Below are 23,482 nucleotides of genomic sequence, written 5' to 3' on the forward strand. Positions count from 1 at the left end.
AGCAAATGCAATTTTAGCTTAAGCTCCAGATTTTTTATCAAAGTGATAAAATATTACAAAAGGAAATGTGTGTTGTACAAGAGATGCTGGATGAAAATGCACTATAGACATACTTTCTCCTCTCCTCTTTCCACTTCAACATTTCTTCCGGTGTGTCCAATTTAATATGTTCCGCTCCTGGAGCATGGCTCTGAATGAATGTGACAGTAATATTAAAATCTCCACAAAACAACCCAATAAAACACAATAATTGTAAGATTACACAAACGACATTTCACTCACATTGTCCCAATGCAGTCTCATGATTTTCTCATGAGCTTCAAAATTGCAGCCAGTTTCTGTGCACTTGAAGAAATAAATAAAAGATTTAAGGAAGAACCAATATAATCTCAATTCAGCAACTTGGTTACACTTTTGCAGCCTACATGGCCAAAAATATCATGGACCATGTCTAAATTTGGCTATGCAGTCATAATACACCAAATTATTCCAAATGCGATATATTCCAAAATGGGGGAGGTCATGAATGTCAAAATGATCATAAGACATTGTAAAGTGATAAAAGGCAGATGGCGGTTGACCGGCACCTTGTTTTTTTAAAGAAACAATTTCATAATGCTTGCATCTCTACCTCATTGTTTATTTATTTATATTTTAAACATTGGAAATACTCAAAGTTATTCTACTGCAGTGTTTCTACTCCAAAACTATAAATGCAGAGTGTGGTCAGAATTCATTAACCAAACAAGTAAACAATCCAACAATAAAATTCCTTTGTGAACAACATTCTCAATGCAGAAAGCATTTTGGAAAAGGTGGACGATTATCATTTTGTATGAATGAGCCTGTGGCTGCTGATTGCATCATTGCTGGGAGCATGGCTGTGCCTGGTTTCCAGTAAGCTGGTAATCATTCTCCTGACCTCAGAGGGAAGACAGGCTGAGTCAACCCACCTGGTTTTATTTAACGGCTCGACAGGGGCTCAAATCCAAAACCCCTAAGATCTTAAGCCAGCCTCCTTAACCGTTAAGCCAATACCAGGCTTGCTTGGAGTAAATGGAGAAAATGTGGCACATTATTTGAAACATGAGAAAATGCACTTCTTTGAAAATCCCACGAAGTTACAATACATAAAAAATTTTTAATGAATGCCAAAATACCCCATTCCTCAATCACCTTCTTGTGCTGTGCCAAATGCTCATCGTATTTCTTCTGGTTCTTGAAGCTGCGGTCACAGGCGTCACAGGAAGCAAACACATGCTCTGGTTTCTTGAATCTTTTCTTCTTTGGCTTCAGAAAAAAAAAATGTAAAAGACCAAGTTCAAATGTCCATTGGAGGTGCTCAGCTTTTTATGAAAAGTTCAACCTACAAATATCCATCAACAAATTCAATTCTACAATTTAGTTACCACCAATGAAGTTTGCAGTTTGCAACAAATCCACAATTTAGTTTGCAGATTGGTTTTACACTTCCTCGAGAAGACGCAGAAGTTAAGGTTTGGAGATTCAATTATTTTGGTGACAAGAATGACAATGCCTTTGTTTCAAATTCTGTAAAACGTAGTACGATAGGACGCTTGTCAATGTATTTAAATTACAGGTTACAGAAATGCCAGTTGATCCACCAATGAAGAAAAGGAGAATTTTAAAACACAAGAAAACAAACACGACATAACAATAACCGAAGCTTTTCATGCTGTACTTAAGGTAATTCACAGCAAAAGACTGGAAAAGGTGAGAGATCGTGCATTTATAAGCACTAGGGCATGCCCGTACTATATATATATCTAAAATTATATCCCCCCCCCTCTATTTACATGAAATGGTTTGGTCCATTCGCAAAGCCAAAGCGAACGGCTTGCGAGTACGGTGGCAATCCCCCCCCTCTATTTACATGAAATGGTTTGGTCCATTCGCAAAGCCAAAGCGAACGGCTTGCGAGTACAGTGACAATCCCCCCCTCTATTTACATGAAATGGTTTGGTCCAAAGCGAACGGCTAGCGAGTACGGTGACAATCCCCCCCCTCTATTTACATGAAATGGTTTGGTCCAAAGCGAACGGCTTGCGGAGTTTGGTAAAGAAATCGCCATAGCTCGGTAACTACTTCTCCGATTAATATGAAACCTTGAAAAGGCACATCCTCAGGTCCCCAGCAATATACCTGGGAAGTTTAAAGTATATCGGACCCGTGGTTGTCGAGAAACAGCGGTCACAGACAAACACACAGACATACACACAGACATACACACACACAGAGATTACTGGAATTATAGATAGATGCCTATGTAAGAGTGACACCGATTGGTTCATCAGTCATGACGCAATTGGTACTCTGAACATCCATCGGTTGACTCAGTCACCACTATCCCTGGCTCCGATTGGCTGGAGAGGAGTTGAGAGCGATGACTGACCAGCATCAATACCTTGGCGAGAGGGGGGGACGGGGTTCCCCAAAGCCGAGGACTCACCTTTTGCAGTCATACCATGGACAGCGGTCGGGGCAACACCTTTAATCCTTCCATGTTGAAAGAGAATGAGAGAATGTACAAATTCCTTTTGACGACACAATATAGCGTCTGTGGAATGGATGAAGGTTGCTTCTAACATACATCGATGTAACGTACTGCGACCTGGGCTCAATATCGTAAACATATCTGCATTGTACTGGTTGGCACACAAACCTTGTTGGCAACCAGGTGCCGTACAATGGCAGAAGAACAAGAAATGCCCGACCATCCTTAAACACAGGTGATGTGATGTCATTACGGCAGTACAACGGATGACTCCACACACCGCCATTTTGATTCCTATGCCGTTCAGGCCGGACATATCGTTGAACCTGTCATGTATCACAATCTGCATGCTCTTCCTTTACGTTTTTCATTCAGTGTGAAACACAAATAAACACGTGAAACCCATGAAGTAAAACACATGAAAATAAGGATCTTTTATAACACTCGATTGTTATCGTGGCTGTAGTTGTTGTTGTTTATGGGCACAATCTGAGTAGTTTTATATATTTTTATATTGCTTCGCAAAATATCTGTGATGGATGCTGTGAAGAGAAACAGGTTGAGATGGTTTGGTCATGTGTTGAGGAAGGATGAAAGTGACTGGTTGAGAAGAGTGATGGAAATGAATGTAGTAGGAAGTAGAGGACGGGGAAGACCGAGAAATACTTGGCTAAATGTGGTGGAAGAAGAAATGTGGGCAAAGGGGTTAACAAGGGGAGATGCAGAAAATAGGGTAAAATGGAGAAGATTTTGTCATGGCTCCCGCAAGGCTAACCCCCGCTCCAGCAGGGAAAATGGCCTTAAAATGCATGCTGTTGTTGTATATGTATGCATATAAAATTATATATATATAATTTTATATGCACGTTCCGTGTCCTTCTAAAGGGTTTTTACTGTCGTAGAATAATAAATGTTTCCGTTCAAACTGCTGTGTGAATAAACCATACATTAGCGCTTCTTCCTCTTCTTCAGACTCGCAAAGAGGCTTTTATAACTGGCAAAATCGTGATTAAACAAACGATATTTTTAATGGCGTAGATGTTTGTCTCCATATGTATGTATGTCCCTCACATATTTATCCTACATATTGGGTGAGTTTTATAGCTGACAATTACGCTTCTGAAAGGTAGAATGTCATGCCATTTGGCTTTGCTAGTTATGTTTCTTTTAACACCCTTCAGGGAACGTTCATATATCATGTCATATACCCGGTTGGGGCAAATTATCACACTTAATGATTGGGAGGAACTGAAATTATGACAACAGGGTGATGTTACATGACAGGGGTGGGCGGGGGGGGAGGGAAGGGGGGGGGGGGGTGTTTGCCCTCCAGATCATATATAATTAAAACTTTGATTAAGGGCTCTTCAAACATTGAAGCATTTCTTATGACTGCCTCCAACCACTGGGTATTGGCTTAACGGTTAGGGTGGAGGGCTTGGGATCCTAGAGTCCTGAGTTTGAATGCAGGTCAGCTGTTGAATTAACACCAGGTGGGGTTGACTCAGCCTGTCATCCTTCCGAGGTCGGCAAAATGAGTACCAACTCACTGGGTCCTCTCTCAAGGAGGTTAGTGGCAGGATTTGCACTCCAGCCACCATAAACACCTCATTTCGTAACAGACACGGTGGTGTGTGTCAGGATGGTGCTGAGGTCACTTTGATAGTGTTGAATAACTGACCAACATATAGAATAAACCAGTGTCTCAATGCAATCTCTTCACTTCCATGGTGACAGACAGCTAATAGACTTAAAAGTGCATCAAAATAATTGAATACTTACATTATATGCTAACTGGTATCTCCACCCAGGTCATACTGTCCTCTTCAACTAAAGTATTGTCGTATCGCCAGCGATTAGGATCACCGGTGATGGATAGCTGAATCGGCTTTAACTCAGAGGCGTCCGGCCGATGGCGATATGACAATGGCGGTTATTTTTGGCCCACGCTGGAATGACAGGATGCGAGATGTTTAGCTAAATGAAAAAAAAAATACACAGGTTTATTCCTGAACCCACAACACATGCAAAAAAAGACAGTAGTTCAACAATAATGATTTAATGAAAATAAAGCATGGAATAAAAATGAAACGTGAGGTAAACAAAAGCTAAATTCTGATTTTAAGAAGTCTCTACTCAGTCACAAATACAAACACACAGAGGAAAATGAAATAAAATAAAATCCCTTTTGTGCATACACTTATCTGTGACCCAAATGTCTTTCTGTAAGGCCAGCGGCGGGGAAGAAGTCCAGAGCGTCCCACGCCTCCGAAGAGACAAGATGGCGCTGACCGACGAAGGCAAAAAACGCCCAGAGCCGAGGGGTGAGCAGTAGACGGCCTTCTTTGCCTCACTAGTGGCGTCTTCCGCCTCCCAGAAGCACCACAGCCGAACCCTCCTCACGCCGGTACTACAAAACTGCTCTCCCTCAGCATCAGCGTACCAAAAAAATGCCAGCTTCTTATTCGAGCCAAAAGGACCAAAGATGGCGAAGCCTTCTTGTTTTAGCCAAGCGAACCAACCTCCTCTTCTTCACTCTCTCGAGCCAACCGGCCCGCTTCCCTCCCCGTTCGCCCCGACAGTCCAATCGCGTCCCTCGGGGCGTGGCCTCGCGGCCTTCCTCTCCACCCCCTTATTACCCGCCACTCGTGGGCGGGGCTTTCGCCGATTAGGTCCTTTTGGAGGATGGGGCTTAGTCCAGGAACCTGCCTGGCTTTGTCAGCGGCGTGGTTGTAATTTAAAGGTGTGCAAAACATAAGGGGAAAATTAGAGGGAAAACGCACTGGGGAACATTATCCTTAATCCCGACCACTTATTAGCACTGCTTTACCCTCCATGTGAAGAATACAAAAACAACCCTAAGCTACAGTTTCCCTACTTACTGTACATCGAGATTTCTCCTACGCGTCACACGGTCCATGCTAATAATACTTTCGGTCTTGTTCAGGAATGCTCAATTATTCCACTTGTAAATAAACTCAATTTCAATTATCTCAGTCGATTTACAACTGGAATAATTGAACATACCTCGTCTGCAGATAAGGAAAAACCTCTTCTGCATATCCTGCGTCATTGCCATTTAGTCCTGGTGTTGGCTTCGCGGTTAGGGTGCCGGCTTGGGATCCTAGGATCCTGGGTTCGAATCCCGGTCGATCGCTGAATTAACGCCAGGGGGGCTGACTCAGCCTGTCATCCTTCCGAGGTCGGCAAATTGAGTACCAGCTTGCTGGGATGAATGATCCTGGTGTGTACCCCGGTTAGAATAGTGTTACATATTTATGTGAATGTATGTGAATTACCATTCAGGTCTTTGCTTATCCATGTGTAATAGATTAAGGGTTGTTGTGGTTGGAGGGTCAGGAGCCCTTCTGAAAAGCGTCCGGAAACGGAAGGGACCAGAAACGGAAGAGGAAAAGACACGAGGAAGAAAGCGACGAGTAGTATTCTTCCTCGCCCCGCTCCGACGAAAGGTGGGATTGATTGAGCCGTGTGGAAAAGCGGCGTTCCCGAGCCCGTCTGGCGAGAGGAGTTACCGGGACGGATACCTGCCCGGTGGACGTCAAACTGTCGTGTGGCCGTGCCCCGACCCAGCGTTTGGCACCGTTCGCGACACCGTCTAAAAAGACGCGTACGGGTCGCCCGTTGGGGCCTAACACGCCTTGCAAGCGGCGTGGGGCTTTTGGCTTGCTTTCCCGTACCCGCTTCGCGTGACCACGAGGGGCTGCAGCCGGGGTGCCTGGTACGATACCTGCCCGGTGGAAACACGTCCACCCGGGGTTCGTTCAACCGCCCGAGTGCGGCGACACCGACCATCATCTTGGTCAGGAGGGGCCCAGAGACATTGTGAGGGACCGAGACCAAAAGGGGGTCGTGAGTACCCACGGGGACACACATATATAAGATGGCCATCTTAATCATAGGGAATTGATTGTGGATTGGGAATTGTTGATGGTGGTTTATTGTTGATTGCTCGGGGAAAATCTCCGTGGTTGTATCATTGAAATTGTATGGTATCATTACCATTGAAATATATCCTTGAACATCAGTTGTCTCTTGGGTGGAATTCATATGGATTGCGTGGCGAAAGCGCATATATAATACAACTTTCTGGCGAAGTTCCTCTCACGGTCCGGGGGTCACCGAGACCAGGTATTCACCGAGGGGACCACGTAACAGAATTGGGGGCTCGTCCAAATTACGATTCGCAATTGGGTCTACGTCCGGGATCTAAAAGTGTATTTGTATAAAATAATAAAATAATATTTTTATTAATTAAAATTTATTAATTAAGTATTAATTGGTAAATTTTTGGGGAAATTGGGGTAAAGTCTTGGGTGAAGGTTAACAGGTGTTAACGATAGTCACCATGGCGTTTGTGGCACAGAACTTTGCGGTAACACCGAGTGAGGCACAGTTCCGAGCGTTACTAAAGTCGGACCTCTTGAAATTGGCCAAACATTTTAACGTGGAGGTCCGAACTAATTTGAGGAAGGCAGAGTTGCAGGCCACGGTGATACAATCTATGGTGGGATTAGGAACATGGGACGAGTTAGCCTGGGAGTGGCTACCCGAAGAACCAGAAGACGTTGAGCTCCGGAAACTGGAGTTGCAATTACGGAGCCAGGAACGGATCAAAGAAGAAGAAAGGAAAGCAGAAAAGGAAAGAGCAGAAGAAGAAAGGAAAGCAGAAGAGAGGAGAGAAGAGAAACAAGCAGAGGAAAGGAGAGTGGAACGAGAACTCCAGGAAAGGTTAAAAGAAGAAGAAAGGAAAGCAGAAGAGGAGAGAAGAGAAACAAGCAGAGGAAAGGAGAGTGGAACGAGAACTCCAGGAAAGGTTAGAAGGGAGAAAAGCAGAGGAGAGGAGAGCTGCAAGGGACCTCGAAGCAGAGGAGAGAAAAGCGGAAAGGGAATTAAAGGAACGTGACATGGAGCTTCAGCAAGAAATCAAATTCAAGGAGCTGGAGTTAATGAGAGAACGGGGAGAGGCACCACCCTTGCTGACGGGGTCGACACCTAACCAGAAAACCTGGGATGTGGGCAGACATGTGAGGCTGGTTCCACCGTTCAGTGAAAAGGAAGTCGCGAAATTTTTTCCACACTTTGAGAAAGTGGCTCGACAATTAAACTGGCCGGAGGAGGCCTGGACCATACTCGTGCAAAGTGTGCTGGTGGGGAAAGCTCAGGAAATTTATTCGGCGCTACCAATGGACCAATGTGCAGATTATGAGGTACTGAAGAAGCACATCCTCAAAGCCTATGAGTTGGTTCCAGAAGCTTACAGGCAAAAATTCAGGAATGCCAGGAAGAGGGAGAGTGAGACCCATGTGGAGTTTGCCAGAGTGAAAGAAAACATGTTTGATCGGTGGTGTGAGTCAAAAGGAGTCGGGAAAGACTTCGAAACATTGCGGGACTTGATCCTGGTGGAGGAATTCCAGCAGTGTGTCCACGAGGACATCAAAGTGTACCTGCAGGAAAAGAAAGTACCAAAGTTGTGGGACGCAGCCACCATGGCGGATGATTATGCCTTAACCCACCGAATAGGGGTCCACAAACCTAACTCCTCGCCTAGACTTCAGCAGGGGAGTTATGGAACACCCGGTGCGGAGAACGACCTTACATGGCGGCGGCCTCGAGATGATTATGGGGACAACTATGATACCCCACCTGTTCGAAATCAGAGGGATGCGGGCACAAGACAAACTTATAGTTCGGGGGGCCCGAGGCAGACCACGAGTTTTTCCTCCGGGCCTACTTGCGCTTTTTGCAAGAAACCTGGACACTTGATGTCCAGTTGTTACCGCATGAACAAGGAAGACCCAGAGCGGAGTCCGACTATTACGACTCCAAATGCAATGGCCATTGTGAGAAATCGCCATCAAAAGGGTTACCAACCATTTATTTCAGAGGGGTTTGTGTCACGGGATGGAGCCTCGACTAACCGGAGACCGGTTAGGATATTGAGGGACACAGGGGCACATCAATCTTTAATGCTTGAAGGCATTTTGCCATGGTCCGAGGAGACGGCAACGGGGAATAGTGTTCGTTTACAGGGGATCGGGGGCGGTGTTAGTGCTCCACTTCATGTCATCCATTTGGAGTCCGATTTGGTGTCAGGACCGGTCACCGTCGGTTTACAAGCCACGCTTCCTGTAGAGGGTGTCTCTGTGGTTATCGGGAATGATTTGGCCGGGGGTCAAGTTTATGGTAACCTGAGGGTTGGTAAAGAGCCCAGCAGGGAAAATAACACCACACCAGCTCGGGATGGCGACAAAAGTGCCAAGTTATTTGTAGGGGGACTGAACTTCAAAACAGAGGAAGAAGTTCTGACCTCTGTCTTCAACAGATATGGGCCGCTGGTGGAAGTGCGGTTGGTAAGAGACTGGGAAACGCAACAGTCAAGAGGGTTCGGCTTTGTCACGTTTGCCAGCACAAAAGACGCCAGAGAGGCAGAGAAGAATTGGAATGGCAAGGATTTGGAGGGTCGGACCATAACAGTAGGGAAGGCATTTCGTAGGCGTCGAGAGGTCTACAGGAGAGGACAACTGGGCGGTAGTTTTGGTGGTGGCCGCAATCAATATTATTATGGAGGCTCCCTGAGTTACGGCCGCTCCCGAAGGAAGGATTGGCAAAGTAGTGGCCGAGAAGGAGACCGCTATTCATGGGACTACAGGGACAAGTGGTCCCACCCTAATTATTAGGGAAGTTCTGAGAAGTTGAAGCCCTGAATGCGGCGGAGCCGCCGAGCCAAGATTCCTACACGAATTAACCGTGAACGCCGTTCCTAAAGGCGTCCATGTAGTGAACTTTCATGCACGGACTAACCGTGAACTCCACGTTCCTCAAGGCGCCCATGTAGAGAACTTTCCTGCACGGACTAACCGTGAACTCCGCGTTCCTAAAGGCATCCATGTAGTGAATACTCGGCTTGGCCTCCCGGAAAAAGTGCTATCGAGTTGCTTAACTTTGGATCTTTGATCAACCCCTTAACCTTCATTCACAAGAAACTGACGGTCAAAGTCAGAGGGTCATGAGATGGAGTTTGATTTGGCAGGGACAATGTCGTTGCTGGTGCTTAGTCCAGAGGGAGTAATCTGGAGGGGGGGTGGTGAAATGTTGGTTGCTTTATTTTTAAGTGATAACTGTGCCCGGGGGGAACTGATAATGTGGGGGGGTTGAGTTATCTGGTTTGTTTCTCCAAATTGGCCGGCCAAGAAAGTTTTCGCTGGGTTCAAACTTTCTTTCTTGAAGGGGGGGAGTGTTACATAGTTATGTGAATGTATGTGAATTACCATTCAGGTCTTTGCTTATCCATGTGTAATAGATTAAGGGTTGTTGTGGTTGGAGGGTCAGGAGCCCTTCTGAAAAGCGTCCGGAAACGGAAGGGACCGGAAACGGAAGAGGAAAAGACACGAGGAAGAAAGCGACGAGTAGTATTCTTCCTCGCCCAGCTCCGACGAAAGGTGGGATTGATTGAGCCGTGTGGAAAAGCGGCGTTCCCGAGCCCGTCTGGCGAGAGGAGTTACCGGGACGGATACCTGCCCGGTGGACGTCAAACTGTCGTGTGGCCGTGCCCCGACCCAGCGTTTGGCACCGTTCGCGACACCGTCTAAAAAGACGCGTACGGGTCGCCCGTTGGGGCCTAACACGCCTTGCAAGCGGCGTGGGGCTTTTGGCTTGCTTTCCCGTACCCGCTTCGCGTGGCCACGAGGGGCTGCAGCCGGGGTGCCTGGTACGATACCTGCCCGGTGGAAACACGTCCACCCGGGGTTCGTTCAACCGCCCGAGTGCGGCGACGCCGACCATCATCTTGGTCAGGAGGGGCCCAGAGACATTGTGCGGGACCGAGACCAAAAGGGGGTCGTGAGTACCCACGGGGACACACATATATAAGATGGCCATCTTAATCATAGGGAATTGATTGTGGATTGGGAATTGTTGATGGTGGTTTATTGTTGATTGCTCGGGGAAAATCTCCGTGGTTGTATCATTGAAATTGTATGGTATCATTACCATTGAAATATATCCTTGAACATCAGTTGTCTCTTGGGTGGAATTCATATGGATTGCGTGGCGAAAGCGCATATATAATACAACTTTCTGGCGAAGTTCCTCTCACGGTCCGGGGGTCACCGAGACCAGGTATTCACCGAGGGGACCACGTAACAATAGGTACACCGTATCCCTGCGCATCGTAAGAGGCGACCAAGGGTTGGCGTCAGGAAGGGCATCCGGCCATAAAAACATTGCCTCAAACAGGGAACCATGATTGTCATGGGGCCCGCAAGGCTAACCCCCGCTCTAACGGGGAAAATGGCCTTAAAACGATCATTCATTCATTCATTGCCTGTGGAATCATAGTATGCCGTACAGTCGAGAATCAAACTCCCATCCTTGGACATCAATCTGATGGTCACCAATTCCTGTACTTCGGGCACAAAATTCATGAGACTCATTAATTTTTCCCTCATGGATGCAGACATAGTCTTATAATCAAGTTTCCACCAACATACAATAGGTTCAACAGTAATTTGCAGCAAATTCAAAACGGACTCATGCGAATCCTGTGACACTTCCAGATACACCCCGTCCGGAGTGCATTTTATGGTGCAATTTAACTTGCATAGCGATCTCTTCCTAGTCGATTAACTGGAGAGTTAGTTGCTAATATAAAAGAATGCTGTCCTGTCAATGGACCCATTTGCACCTGTAATTTCTTCGTCAGAGGGAGTTGCTATGGGAACCCCTGACACTCCTAATACGTTTATCTGTGCTCGTGATAGAGGGACATTCGCCAGGGGGGTTGACTCAGCCTGTCATCCTGTCATCCTGTCATCCGTGATAGAGGGACATTCTATTTTAGATAGTAAATATTGTAATAATATTGTTGCGGATTTGAGAATCCTGTAATTGTTTGTAAATATCACCCTCTGTAAATAATGTAATAATTCCTTGTAAATACCTCCATTAATTGTAAAGGTCAACGGTCGTCCCTTTAGCTAGTCCATGTACAAGCACGTAGCCAATCATAGAACCTCTCTATAGTTATTTCTTTATTATGTGTATTAGTTAAGGCTCTGTTTTCCACTAGTTGACATTGCATTGCACCAAATGAAATAAGATAGATCCCCTTTTCAAATTCCCCAAAGCCTCCATTTCCAACCGCATTCCCGAAAACTGCATTATTGCCAACTACATCTGCCTCCATTACGCACGCGGTCAGCTCGGAGAAGAAGGGGCATTAGCCGCCCATCGTCATCAAAGGTGGAGCAAAAGAGCCCGTGCCAGCCAACCGGCACTGCAGTGAGCGACCCGGTAGGCGTGCCCGTGTAGCCCGCGGCTTGATCTCGGGAAGGGCCATAAAAAGGGCGACGGAGGGACTGCTTAAGGAGATGAGTGAGGAGGACGCACTGAGCAGTTCAGTTGAGGAGGAGCAGAGAGTTCAGTGGACCGCAGTTCAGTTGGAGTTCAGTTGAGGAGGAGTTGAGCATTGACGTGCAGTTTCGACCCACTGCTGCGAAGCAACGCCACCGTGCGAACGAGATTGCGGAGGGTCGGCGGCAGCTCACCTCGAGCCTTGCCGTTTACACGGACTGGACCCGCATCCTTCCAGTCCTATGGGCCCACCTTCTCATCCGTCCAGCCATCCACCCCTGCCATTCCATCCATTCGTGAGTTTGTCTTGTTTGTTCTGTCCTGGGAATAAGTTAAGCCTGTAGATAAGCTAGAATTGCACTGTGTCTTCTTCTCCTTCTGTAATTCTTTTCGTATCTTTCCTTCTCCCTTGGTTTCTTTGATTGTGTACATAATTGGTTAATAAATTCCTGTTCCTCCTTACTTTGGCTTCTTCTTCCACATCCAATCGCCTTTGTGATTTCCCCCATTGAGTACCTGTAGCGCGATTTCGGCCAACGCTTCGGAATCGGGTTAGTGACTGTTAATAGCTCGAACTCCGGGTTGCTAAAACCGCTCGGCAATTAGAACATCTAAAACCGTGGTTCGAGCGGGAGTCCCTCCCCTGCTTCGCGGTCAGGAGTGGCACTCAGGTCCTTGGGACTTTTCGTTGACCAAATACCCTGGCTGCTCCCGACCGGAAGGAGCGTTGGGACCCCCAGGACTCACGTCGGTCAGTCGCAGACAAGGGGGATTAATCCCCCCTTGGTAAGGGGAAAAGGGGCCGACGTTGAGATCCGTAACAATATCCTTTGCTGGCATACATGATCATCCCTCTGATCATAGTCGTGTACACTTGCAAATAAACTTCGAAACTGAACTCTCGAAACCTCTGAGCATTTCTAACTTGTGGTAGCCAAAGTTAGAGCACATTGATATTCTGAAAAACAATGAAATTTCACATGTGGTAGGGAAGAAAACCCTTCGATTAGTAAATTCTATTTTTCGTATAATCATATTTCAAGACTGTGTAATGCTGGGAAAAATCTCCACTATCTCCACACAGCTCCACAGAAATCTCCGCAGCATGTTGTACGTGATGAATTAAACATCAACTTTAATAGTGCAGATTACCCCAGTATGTCAGTGATCACATCTACAGGGACACCACTAGATTGACTTTTAAATATAAAAATTGGACAAGGAAAAAAAATTGTGGGGGATTAGTGTTCTATTTTCTCACTACTTAACCGGAAATCATGACTATCAAAGCATACCTCGGATAGGATGTAAAGCAATATGTCTTCTTAGATCATAGACAATTTGCTTGCGATAATATATTTGAGGTTTTATACTCAGTTTGTACTTCATTTGAGCAGTAATTCCTTGAAAACAGTCATTTCTAATTGTACATGTCCTCTATGGGACACAAGAGGGCGACAAACAAAAATTATGAAATTTAAAATGATGAATACTAATTAATGTGCACGTTTTATCCTTGACGACTTTGAGTGCTTATTCACTCTATTTTTCTTCACCGGTCATCCAAATTTCATGTAGTTGCCAGTTGGTGGTTGCAAATTTCAAGAAATAGAGCTCTTACTGCTTATTGCATTGCAGTCTAGAAGAGACATTCACGGACAAAGAGAAAAGGAAACGTTAAACGATTTGATTTATTTACAAGTATTTACAGTATAATTTTTCAATAGGAAAGAAAAAAGGACGAGAAGCAGGAACTTAGCTTGTCCTACGCCTTATTACGATTACAACAAATAAACACTACATGGGCCCAGCACACATTCACGGGGGAGGGGAAAACGAACGTTGGAATCCTGTTAGCACAAAGGCCACAATGTTCCAGATGCCTCTTCTCGCGATGGCCTTTGTCTTGACCTCAACAACGAGCAAATGGCCGGGAAAACGGCAGTCCCCAACACGAGCAGGTAAAGAACGTCGAAATTACTACAGGTAATTTGGACCTCGTGCTATCAGCAGATCCGAACATTTTGAGGAACAATTATTTCTACCTGAGCCTCATCCTCGTAAGGAGGTGGATTTCGGGATTCATAAAGTACGTCCTGCTGCACAATTTCTGGCTGTCTGGGAGCTGGAGGGCTTTCCTCATCATAAGTTACCTGAAGATACAATTTGGAGTTTGGCGGGGCTGATGCCTTTCCCATGTTAAGGGGCATTTAGGTGGTTACACTCTTCAATTTATTTTGTACTTCCTCCAAGCTATGTTTTAGGTTTGCCAATTTGGATTTTTTCCTCCCTGTCCCTGCATTCCGAATTCCACATTAAAAACTCCCTCCAATTTACTTCATCAGCTGTTTTTTTTCCCCTTTTCCCCTCTCTTCCAATTCCCGTCTCAAATTCTCAATCCTACCCTTTTCGAAGGTACCATCTTCAGGGAACCCCTTTCTGTTTCCCTCTGTCTACTTAAACCACTGGCCAACATCACTTATTGACTCTGGTCCATAATTATCGTACATATAACGTACACATGTACCTCTTACAGGTGGATCTACCTGACTCACCTTACTAAGTTTGTTACCCATCTTACTCACTTAGTGTAAAAAGTTCAAACAATATAACACTTAACACGATATGCAAATTAATGCAAGTACAAATACAAGAGCTCTATTCTTTCAGCTTCTGGTTGAAATCAAACAAACAATTCCCTCAACTTCTGGTTAAAGATAATACATTGTCAATTTATGTTCCAACTTCTGGTGGAGCTACCAATTTATATCTTTCCAACTTCTGGTGGAAAGGCAAATTAATTTTTGGGTGCACACCGAGATCTTTATCTTTTCTCAAAAGACGGGACTCTAACCCATAAACTGATATTTATCTGTAAAAGAAGGGACTCTAACACATATACAACAAGAAAGAGCAATCAGAGATTGCAAACCCTTGCCAGGATGTATTTTCAGTGGTTTTTAAGGCTTTTGTGTTAAAATAAATATGGCGGCCGAACCACGTGACCGATGAAATCATTTCTTTTTTTTCTCCACTAATTTAGTCCTAGATTATGCTCAAGAAATTTCATCTTGATCGGATGAAGTTTTGTACTTGTCGAGTTACGACATCATAATGGAGGCAACTATGACATCATTAACATATTTTATTCCCAAAGGAGAGGTCTTTACAATGAGCCATGTCTAAATTATTTCCATGCAGTGCTTTCAGAGATATAGAGCTGCAAAGTTTTTCGGTTTTTCCAAGATGGCGGCCAAACCACGTGACCTATGACGTAATAATTATCATTAAAAAAAATCTACAGGTGGAGTTGCACCTATGGTGAAAATTTCCTGTCAATCGGACCAACGGTTGCAGAGAAAATCATATTTATTCTGTGCGGACAAACAGACCGACAAACAAAAGGACTCAAATGCAATACCCTCTCCTCAGGTGAGGGTAATAAATGGTTCAAACTCATTTTTCACTTTCGGAGCATGTTACCCGTTGGTTGAGAGATGAGGCATAGAGTGAGTGAGGGCAAACACCTATCTCAAAGGATTTCAAAAGGGTTCCCTTACCTCAAATATGAGCGCTCTAGTGTTTGCCTTCACTCCAACTGCAGCCACCAATCTCTAATCTTTATACAACTCTGATTCCAGCACAATGAGACCTCAGATTTACTTGCTCAATTAAATAGAGTATAAGCAATGATGAAATATAATTGTTTACACTTCCAAAAACCCTATCCACCCTCCCTCCAAGGTACTGATGCAACTGGTGAGCCATCACTATTAACTCTGCTCCAGCCAATCGGAGCCAGGGATAGTGGTGACTGAGTCAACCAATGGGTGTTCAGAGTACCAATTACATCATGACTGATGAACCAATCGGTGTCGCTCTTACATAGACATGCTTAGAAATGCACAATCTCTCACCTTTTCCAGTCTTTTGCTGTGAATACCTTGATGAGCATAGTACAAAAAGCTTCGGTTATTGTTCGTATGTCGCGTTTGGTTTCTTGTATTTTAAAGTTCTGTAGTACCAAACATCTGTTTATTTATCTGAAAGGAGAATTACATATGTACACACAGTAGGTAAACCACATCAGATTTCACATCAAAACCAATAGCTGCACAAGCTCACTTGGTGGTAGTACCTACTGGAATGCGGAACCACATGCGCGGTGAACAGCATGGATGTTGTGGTGGGGCTTGGCAAAATTACACCGCGTCAAAAAACGTAAACGCCAAAATTATGAAGCGTAAATAGAAAAGTGTTCAGTACTGTGTCAATGGCGTCAAGTTGAAAAAACATAACTAGAATGAGCATAAAATAGAGGAATGCTTGTATACTTTTACAGCATACTCGACCAATTCAATAAAATAAAAAAAATACCTTTCGAGAGCTGTTCCATCCCTTATTCCAAGTTGTGCTGTTATTTTGATGATGGTTGCCTGAAAGAATAGGGTGGTGTGGGGGAGAGAAATGAAAAAGACAATTTCAGTCTACACCGAGGACTACAGACTACAGATAAAACGGCAGAGGCATTTCAGTACCCATGAGGGAGTGCGTGGGCGCCATATTTGTTCCGGGGTCACGCTTAATTTTTTTTAATGGTCCACCGGGCTACCTAAACAGATTTTTTTTTGGTGGCCGCCAGCATTTTTGGTGGCCCTACCGTATATTATTTGCTGGTGAAACAAACTTCATAAAAATCAGCATCTAAGTTTAAATTGCTCACGACACATACAGATAAAATTTCAATGCTTTTTATACCAGCAACCTCGCAACTTGTAATGACAGAACACTCCCGTCAGCTATTCGATCATCTACCTACTAACTTACAGCAAAATAATACTTGGACAATTTTAATGTTTGCAGAATAAAACTTTTCTTCACATATTAACGCATTTATTGTGTTTTCTAAAACATTTGTAAACTCTGCACAACTTTCAGCTATTAAAGAGATTATTGTAGTCCTGAAATCTTGAAAATAGTACTAAAACACATGTCACTGTAAAACATGACTATTTTTACTTGATGAACATTCAGTTTTTTTTAATATTGGGTCAAAATTTGATGGAAAGAACTGTTATTTTAGCACAGGGTGAATTTGCGTGACGAGCATGCGACTAACAGTGTGATGTGTGCATATTGCAAGCTCGCGGCCTCGCTTCTATAGCCAGAGGCGGCATGAGGGGCATGCAAGCCAAGCTCAGTCTCACATGTGCTGGGGTGTGTTCACCGAGCTGTATATACAACTGGAGCGCAGCTGCAGCATGTGCTCGCAGAGCAAGCAGCCGCCATGTTGGAATACCCTTCCCTCGCTAGAAGTACAGGCATAGCTAACAGTGTGTGACAAGCATGAATGCATATGAACGCATTTGGCCTTTATCGGGTTCGGTTGACAGATCGATTCACATTTGTTTTCCTCTTTTTTTTGTTTTCCTTCGGGACCTTGTAATAGAGCTAAAAGGTGACTGACTAAACGGAGTCTGATTTTAGTAAGTCAGAAGGTCTGCGAGAACAACCGAGTCTCAGTGCCCCAATAAAATGGAATGAAAGCGTAGTGGTGGGATGTAGGGGAGAGGGGAGTTGAACTACAAATTGAAAATCGTCCAGAAACATTTTTCGCTGTGATTGTCTTTTTTTAAAGCATTAAGAAAGAAGGAAGAAAAAGCAATAAGAAACCCGCATATGGAGTAAAAAAAAAAACAATGACATGCACATTGCACACACACGACGATGCATACTTTGAGTCCTGGGAAGGCTCCATTCCACCTTCTGAAATCCGTATAACGAGATAGACCAACCAACATGACACGCAAGCATTCGGTAGTGCGCATACCTCCGCCAGGTTGAACAGTTTGTTTTGTATCCCAATGATAAGCCGGACCTGTATTTGGACCTGAACCAAAATCTAATCGGCTTCTTGTTGTCACATAACCAACTCATTCACCTTGTTTCGTCATAAGTCATCCATAACTTTTTTTTAAAATATCATGTTATATATCGCTTTTCACCAGATCCCTCAATGGTGAAGAAGCACTTCGAAAATTAAATAATTCTCGTATCCGAATATTCAGATAATCACCAAAATGGAATCGATTAGTCACTCGTCTAACACCCAACCTGTCCACCAAGTTTCGTCCAAAACGTTTTGAGATATCATGCTATATATCGTTCATGGCCCTATCTCCCAATGGTGAAGAATCACTTAAAAATTATACGAGCCAGATCCAAATACGGATCTTCACCAAAATCTAACCATTTAGTCTGTGTCACATACACTACCTCTCTAACAAATTTCGTCAGAATCTGTCCACAACATTTTTGAAATATCTTGTTCACAGACAGACAGACAGACAGACAGGGGTGAAAACATAACCTCCATCCACCTTTGGTGACAGAGGTAAAAATACACACCATACATACAAAGACACACATGAAGAGGGATACTTTGACACCTGGGAGACTCTGTTCCATCTTCTGAAATCCGTACATGTTGACATAACAGCGAGCGCTCACACACACACACAACACACTTGATATCACTGTGAAGCACTTTACTGGTGATTATAATAATTTACGTTCACTTGATAAATGAAACACATCAGTCATCATAAACACAAGCCGAATCAGTGACTCTGATCAGGCAAATACTATAGAGTTGAAACTTCACAGCCGAGAGCTAAACAAAAAATAAATAAATATAAAAACATCGTTAAGCACTTCAAAACAATCATGAAAAAATAATATTAATCTTAATTTTTAAAATCTTAATTTAAAAAAGCAATAATCTGTATTATAAAACAGGAGTGTCCGTCCGTCCGTCCGTCCCCAAACTACTCCCTCAGTTTTGAGGCTAGCCCCACCAAACCTCCTGTGGAACGTTTTGGTGTCCCAGCAGATGTTGTAAGGTAGGTAGGTTTCATTAATTCCTCAATAAAATTATGATTTTGAAGTTGATTAGATATCTAGCTGCTCCGAATCCGGAAGTGAACACATAACGATAACTAGAACGGCACTCAGTAAAGAGCATATCTGCGCCTGGTGAACAGTTTACATTTTGTAGCTCAGAGTAGACCATAAAATCACAATACAGAATCACATTTAATCAAAATCAAACACAGGAATCACCATAGGTACAGTCTTTCATACCCTGATCTACCCCTCGTTTTTCGCCAAATCACTCAATGGTGTAGAATCGCTTTAAAAATTCTACTATCTGGATCCGGATCTTCACCAAAATTGAATCGATTCTTCCTAGTCACAAACACAACCTGTCCAACAAGTTTCATCCAAATCCGTCCACAAGTTTTTGAGATATTCTGCTTTGTATCGTTTTTGACGCTATCTCCCAATAGAGAAGAATCACTTTAAAATTCTAGTAGCCGTTTCCGAATCTGGATCTTCACCAAAATCGAATCATTTCATCCTTGTCACATACGCTACATCTCTGTCAAATTTCGTCCGAATCCGGCCACACCTTTTTGAGACATCTTGTTCACAAACGAACAAAGAGACAAACAGACAGACAGACAGAAATGGGTGAAAACCCCTTTCTATTCACACTATTCTTGTTATTCCTGCCAATTATTGCACTGTTATTGTATTGTACCATTTGAAGTGGCCAGAGAAAATTGCGAAAACGTGGATCCAACGTTCAAGCTGAGATAGATATATATATATATATATATATATATATATATATATATATATATATATATATATATATATATATATCTCTTCCCAAGGTGGAAACAGACGAGATAAAACGGGAATTCCTCTGGGTTTTTTTGCAGTCAAGTGAAGTCTAAATCAACGTAGGTTAAGTTAATGTGAAAAAAAAAAACACCGAGTCCTCTTACTTGTGGTATAATTGAAGGTACTGAAGCGTTATTCGTAATACCCTCGTCCACAATCACCGTAAGCGGCGATCCTACACGGTAAATGTTTACGAAGATAATTTACATCGCCGACCTTCGGAACTCCTGGTGAGAGAAGCAAATTAAGTCACTACAACCTTTGCCGTATGACCTGTAGTCCGCTTGGCAAGATTAGTTGGTCGAGATTGCATACACTACAACCTTTGCCGTATGACCTGTAGTCCGCTTGGAAAGATTAGTTGGTTGAGATTGCATAATGATGAGTAACGATGGAGTACATCGACGATTTTGATAAGTGGCCACACGGGCCACTGTTTTGATGGCCAAATAGAGGTTTTGGTGGCATTTGGCACCCGGGACAGTGCTTATTTCGAATCCTGCAAGGGAAACAAGTGAGAAAAGGAAAACAAGACCAAAGAATTAGCGTAACCTTCCATTGCAGCAAATCAGAATATAGAGATTAAATGTGCTAGATTGTAAAGCTACTGATGTTATGGTTGCCAGGGCTGTGCACGGCATTATGGGGTAGCTCTGAAAACCCTCCATTGCCATTGAACAAATCATTATTCCTTAATGGATTTATCATCCCTGGTGTTGGCCTAGCGGTTAGGGTGCCAGCTTGGGATCCGAGGATCCTGGGTTCGAATCCCGGTCGATCGCTGAATTAACGCCAGGGGGGTTGACTCAGCCTGTCATCCTTCCGAGGTCGGCAAAATGAGTACCAGCTTGCTGGGATGAATGATCCTGGTGTATACCCCGATTTAGAATAGGTACACCGTATCCCTGCGCATCGTAAGAGGCGACTAAGGGTTGGCGTCAGGAAGGGCATCCGGCCATAAAAACATTGCCTCAAACAGGGAACCATGATTGTCATGGGGCCCGCAAGGCTAACCCCCGCTCTAGCAGGGAAAATGGCCTGAAAACGATCATTCATTCATTCAATGGAGGATTGCACCAATTTCACTCGCACGACAACATGGATGTTTGAAGTTGTCCTCAGGGTGTCTGAAGCTTTAAGTCGGGCTGAGAGCATAGCTCCGATTTCGTAGTGATATACCTGAGCTGTAGAACACACTCATCTTTGAGCTCGGTTTGATTCTCGACCCAATGATAAACTCACTCTGGCGTTTCGCAGGAAGACGACTGCATCAATGAGTGCACATTACCCATGAACCCATGGTTTATTTTGAGGGGGAAAATACCAAGAGGGAGAATTCCTTTGCAATACATATCCTCTACTGATCCTAATGAATGTTCTTGTTCCAAGCACTCATCAATTGCGAGACATGTACAATAGGACAAATTGTTACCTCCTCCACCGAAGGTCGATGGAGGTTATGTTTTCACCCCTGTCTGTCTGTTTGTCTGTCTGTCTGTCTGTCTGTCTGTCTATCTGTCTATCTGTCTATCTGTGAACAAGATATCTCAAAATGTTTTGGAGGTTGGGTGTGTGACAAGGACGAATTGATTTGATTTTGGTGAAGATCTGAATATGGATTCGGACACGATATTTACTTAATTTTTAAGTGATTCTTCACCATTGAGAGATCGGGCAAAAAGCGATAAATAACATGATATTTAAAAAAAGTTATGGACGAGTTATGACAAAACCTGGTGGACAAGTTTGTTAGGTGACAAGAACAAGCCGATTCGATTTTGGTTCAGGTCCGAATCTAGATCAGGCCTATCAGTGGGATACAAAACGTAAACTGTTCAGCCTGGCGAAGGTATGCGCTCTGAGTGCAGTTCAAATTTTAGGTATGCAAAGCTACAGAATAAGTTGCAGTTTCTGTAACTTGTCATAATAAAGCCACATACCAAATTTCAGTTCAATATGTAAAAGGTAAGGAGGAAAAACAAACAAACAAAAAACCCCATGTATAATACGTGATATTCTGAAGTCCAAAAAGGGCATAACTCTGTGAAAAATTAACGGAACATCCTGAAACTCAAACATGTTCTTTAACTTATCACAGTAAAGCCATGTACCAGGTTTCAATTTAATATGTTAAAATAAAGGGTATGTAAAAATAAGCCAGATAGTGCAACAGCGGCATAGACGGGGTTGTTTGATACTTTGGTTGAGGAGGATAGTATGACCTGGGTGGGGATACCATTAGCAAATAATGCAATTAAGTTCTTTTAATTTTTTTTTCAGGCATGGACAGCCGGTTCGTGAATGACTTGGGTAAAAACAAACAAACAAAAAAAAAACGGCGAATGGCAAACGATGAACCAATAAATTCCACATTCCTGTGCCACCGTCAGTTGAACATCAGACAATGACAGCACGTTCTCTATAATTTCATTCCAAACAGCATCATTCATAATTCCAATCACAAATTAATAATATTGTGCTCGTATATCAAAATATAATGTTAAATCACGATTGTATTTAGATATCAAACCAGCGAACCGTCGTCATCTGTTCGGGGGCCGTGATGATCGCATTTCAAAATCATAATTGTACTGAGAAATTTATTTCTGAAACCTTCTACCTACATTACGACACCTGCTGGGACCCCAAAACGTTCCACAGGTTATTATATTTCCTGTCAGTAAAATATGCAACTGTAATAGTTACGAAGCACTGTCCCCCTGTCATGTGACCAGATCCTCAGCTCTGATTGGTGGACGTTTGTGAGGGGCGTACATATGGACAGACAAACACTGTTCTCGACGGCATTACGCTATGGCTATGGGCTACACCGTATAAAGTCTGAAAAACCACAGGTGGGACGACCGGCCGGAGAGCAAACCTATAGCCCCCTCCAGTAAAACCGCTAGAGGACCAATGCAACAAAGAAAAAGAATGACACAAGTATGAGGTGAAGAGGAAGCGAAAACTCACCTTGCCAGTTGGGTGTGGGGGGTCTCACACCACGGTCACCCCGGGTGCCGGCAGACATCCAGGAGGGCCAGGGACAAGGTGCACCATATTGATATTGACCCGGCGCACATGCCGGAGCGAAATGGCGCGGGGACTGTTGGAAAGCGACGCCACGTTTGAACTGCGATTGATGGCCGAGGAAAGGCGAACACGCGGGATTATAACTATTCATGGAGAGATCGGACGATACAAAAAATCTAATTACCGGTACGCTACAGGTTATGCCTATGGATACTTCAATTCGCGTTCCACGCCACGTGGTCTTCTTCTTCTTTTGACAGAAGGAGGAAGCTTAAAAGGCGCTCTCGGAGCCGCGAGGCTCTATATATGCCACGCACTTAACACCTCGGATATGGACACTGGAGGCTTATATTGCTCGCCTCATTCCTTTATTAAATTTTAAAACGATCTACAGAATCAAAGCTGCTTTTGACACAGACGGAAAAATGCATCCGGCAGGCCTGACCACGTGATTTCTATGTCATGGACAGAGTGCAGTAGACTCACTGATCGCTATACTATCTGGATAGGAAGGGAAGCTCATTTTTTGAAGCCATTTGTCCGCCATCTTTGCTCCCCCACGATTCCCCAAAACGAATGTCATTTACCGATGTAATGTGATTCCTCTTCTTCATTCAAATCGACCGCTGCGGCAGGATGGCATCTTTCCTCACATCAACTTGCTGTCTAAAGTCAATTTGAATCGAATGTTTTGTTGAAATTTCGATTAAATTATTTTATAAAATATAGCAGGCATTGCCTTTTGATAAAGACAATGAACAGACGCAGATATTCTGGGGGACCAATATGGCGACGAATCCACTTCCGGTGACT

The 23,482-nt window shown here is 43.9% G+C and overlaps 1 protein-coding gene across 2 annotated transcripts in view; it reads right to left on the bottom strand.

Annotated features, from left to right (window-relative positions):
* NUFIP1 (nuclear FMR1 interacting protein 1) overlaps positions 1–22,938 on the bottom strand; it is a 60,294-nt gene extending 37,356 nt beyond the window's left edge. The window contains exons 1-5 of one of the 2 annotated variants that reach the window (XM_078783283.1): positions 22,610–22,938; positions 16,265–16,323; positions 1,177–1,290; positions 283–345; positions 114–190 (exon numbers count right to left, since the gene is read on the bottom strand). In XM_078783283.1, the coding sequence (XP_078639409.1) occupies positions 114–190; positions 283–345; positions 1,177–1,290; positions 16,265–16,323; positions 22,610–22,820 (524 nt within the window). In that variant the 5' untranslated portion in view covers positions 22,821–22,938. The remainder of the gene's footprint in view (positions 1–113; positions 191–282; positions 346–1,176; positions 1,291–16,264; positions 16,324–22,609) is intronic. The other variant, XM_078783284.1, reaches the window with a different exon arrangement.
* Between the last annotated feature and the right edge of the window lie 544 nt (positions 22,939–23,482).

The sequence above is a fragment of the Myxine glutinosa genome, chromosome 8, assembly GCF_964187855.1.
Source record: "Myxine glutinosa chromosome 8, kmMyxGlut1.1, whole genome shotgun sequence".
NCBI lineage: Eukaryota > Metazoa > Chordata > Myxini > Myxiniformes > Myxinidae > Myxine > Myxine glutinosa.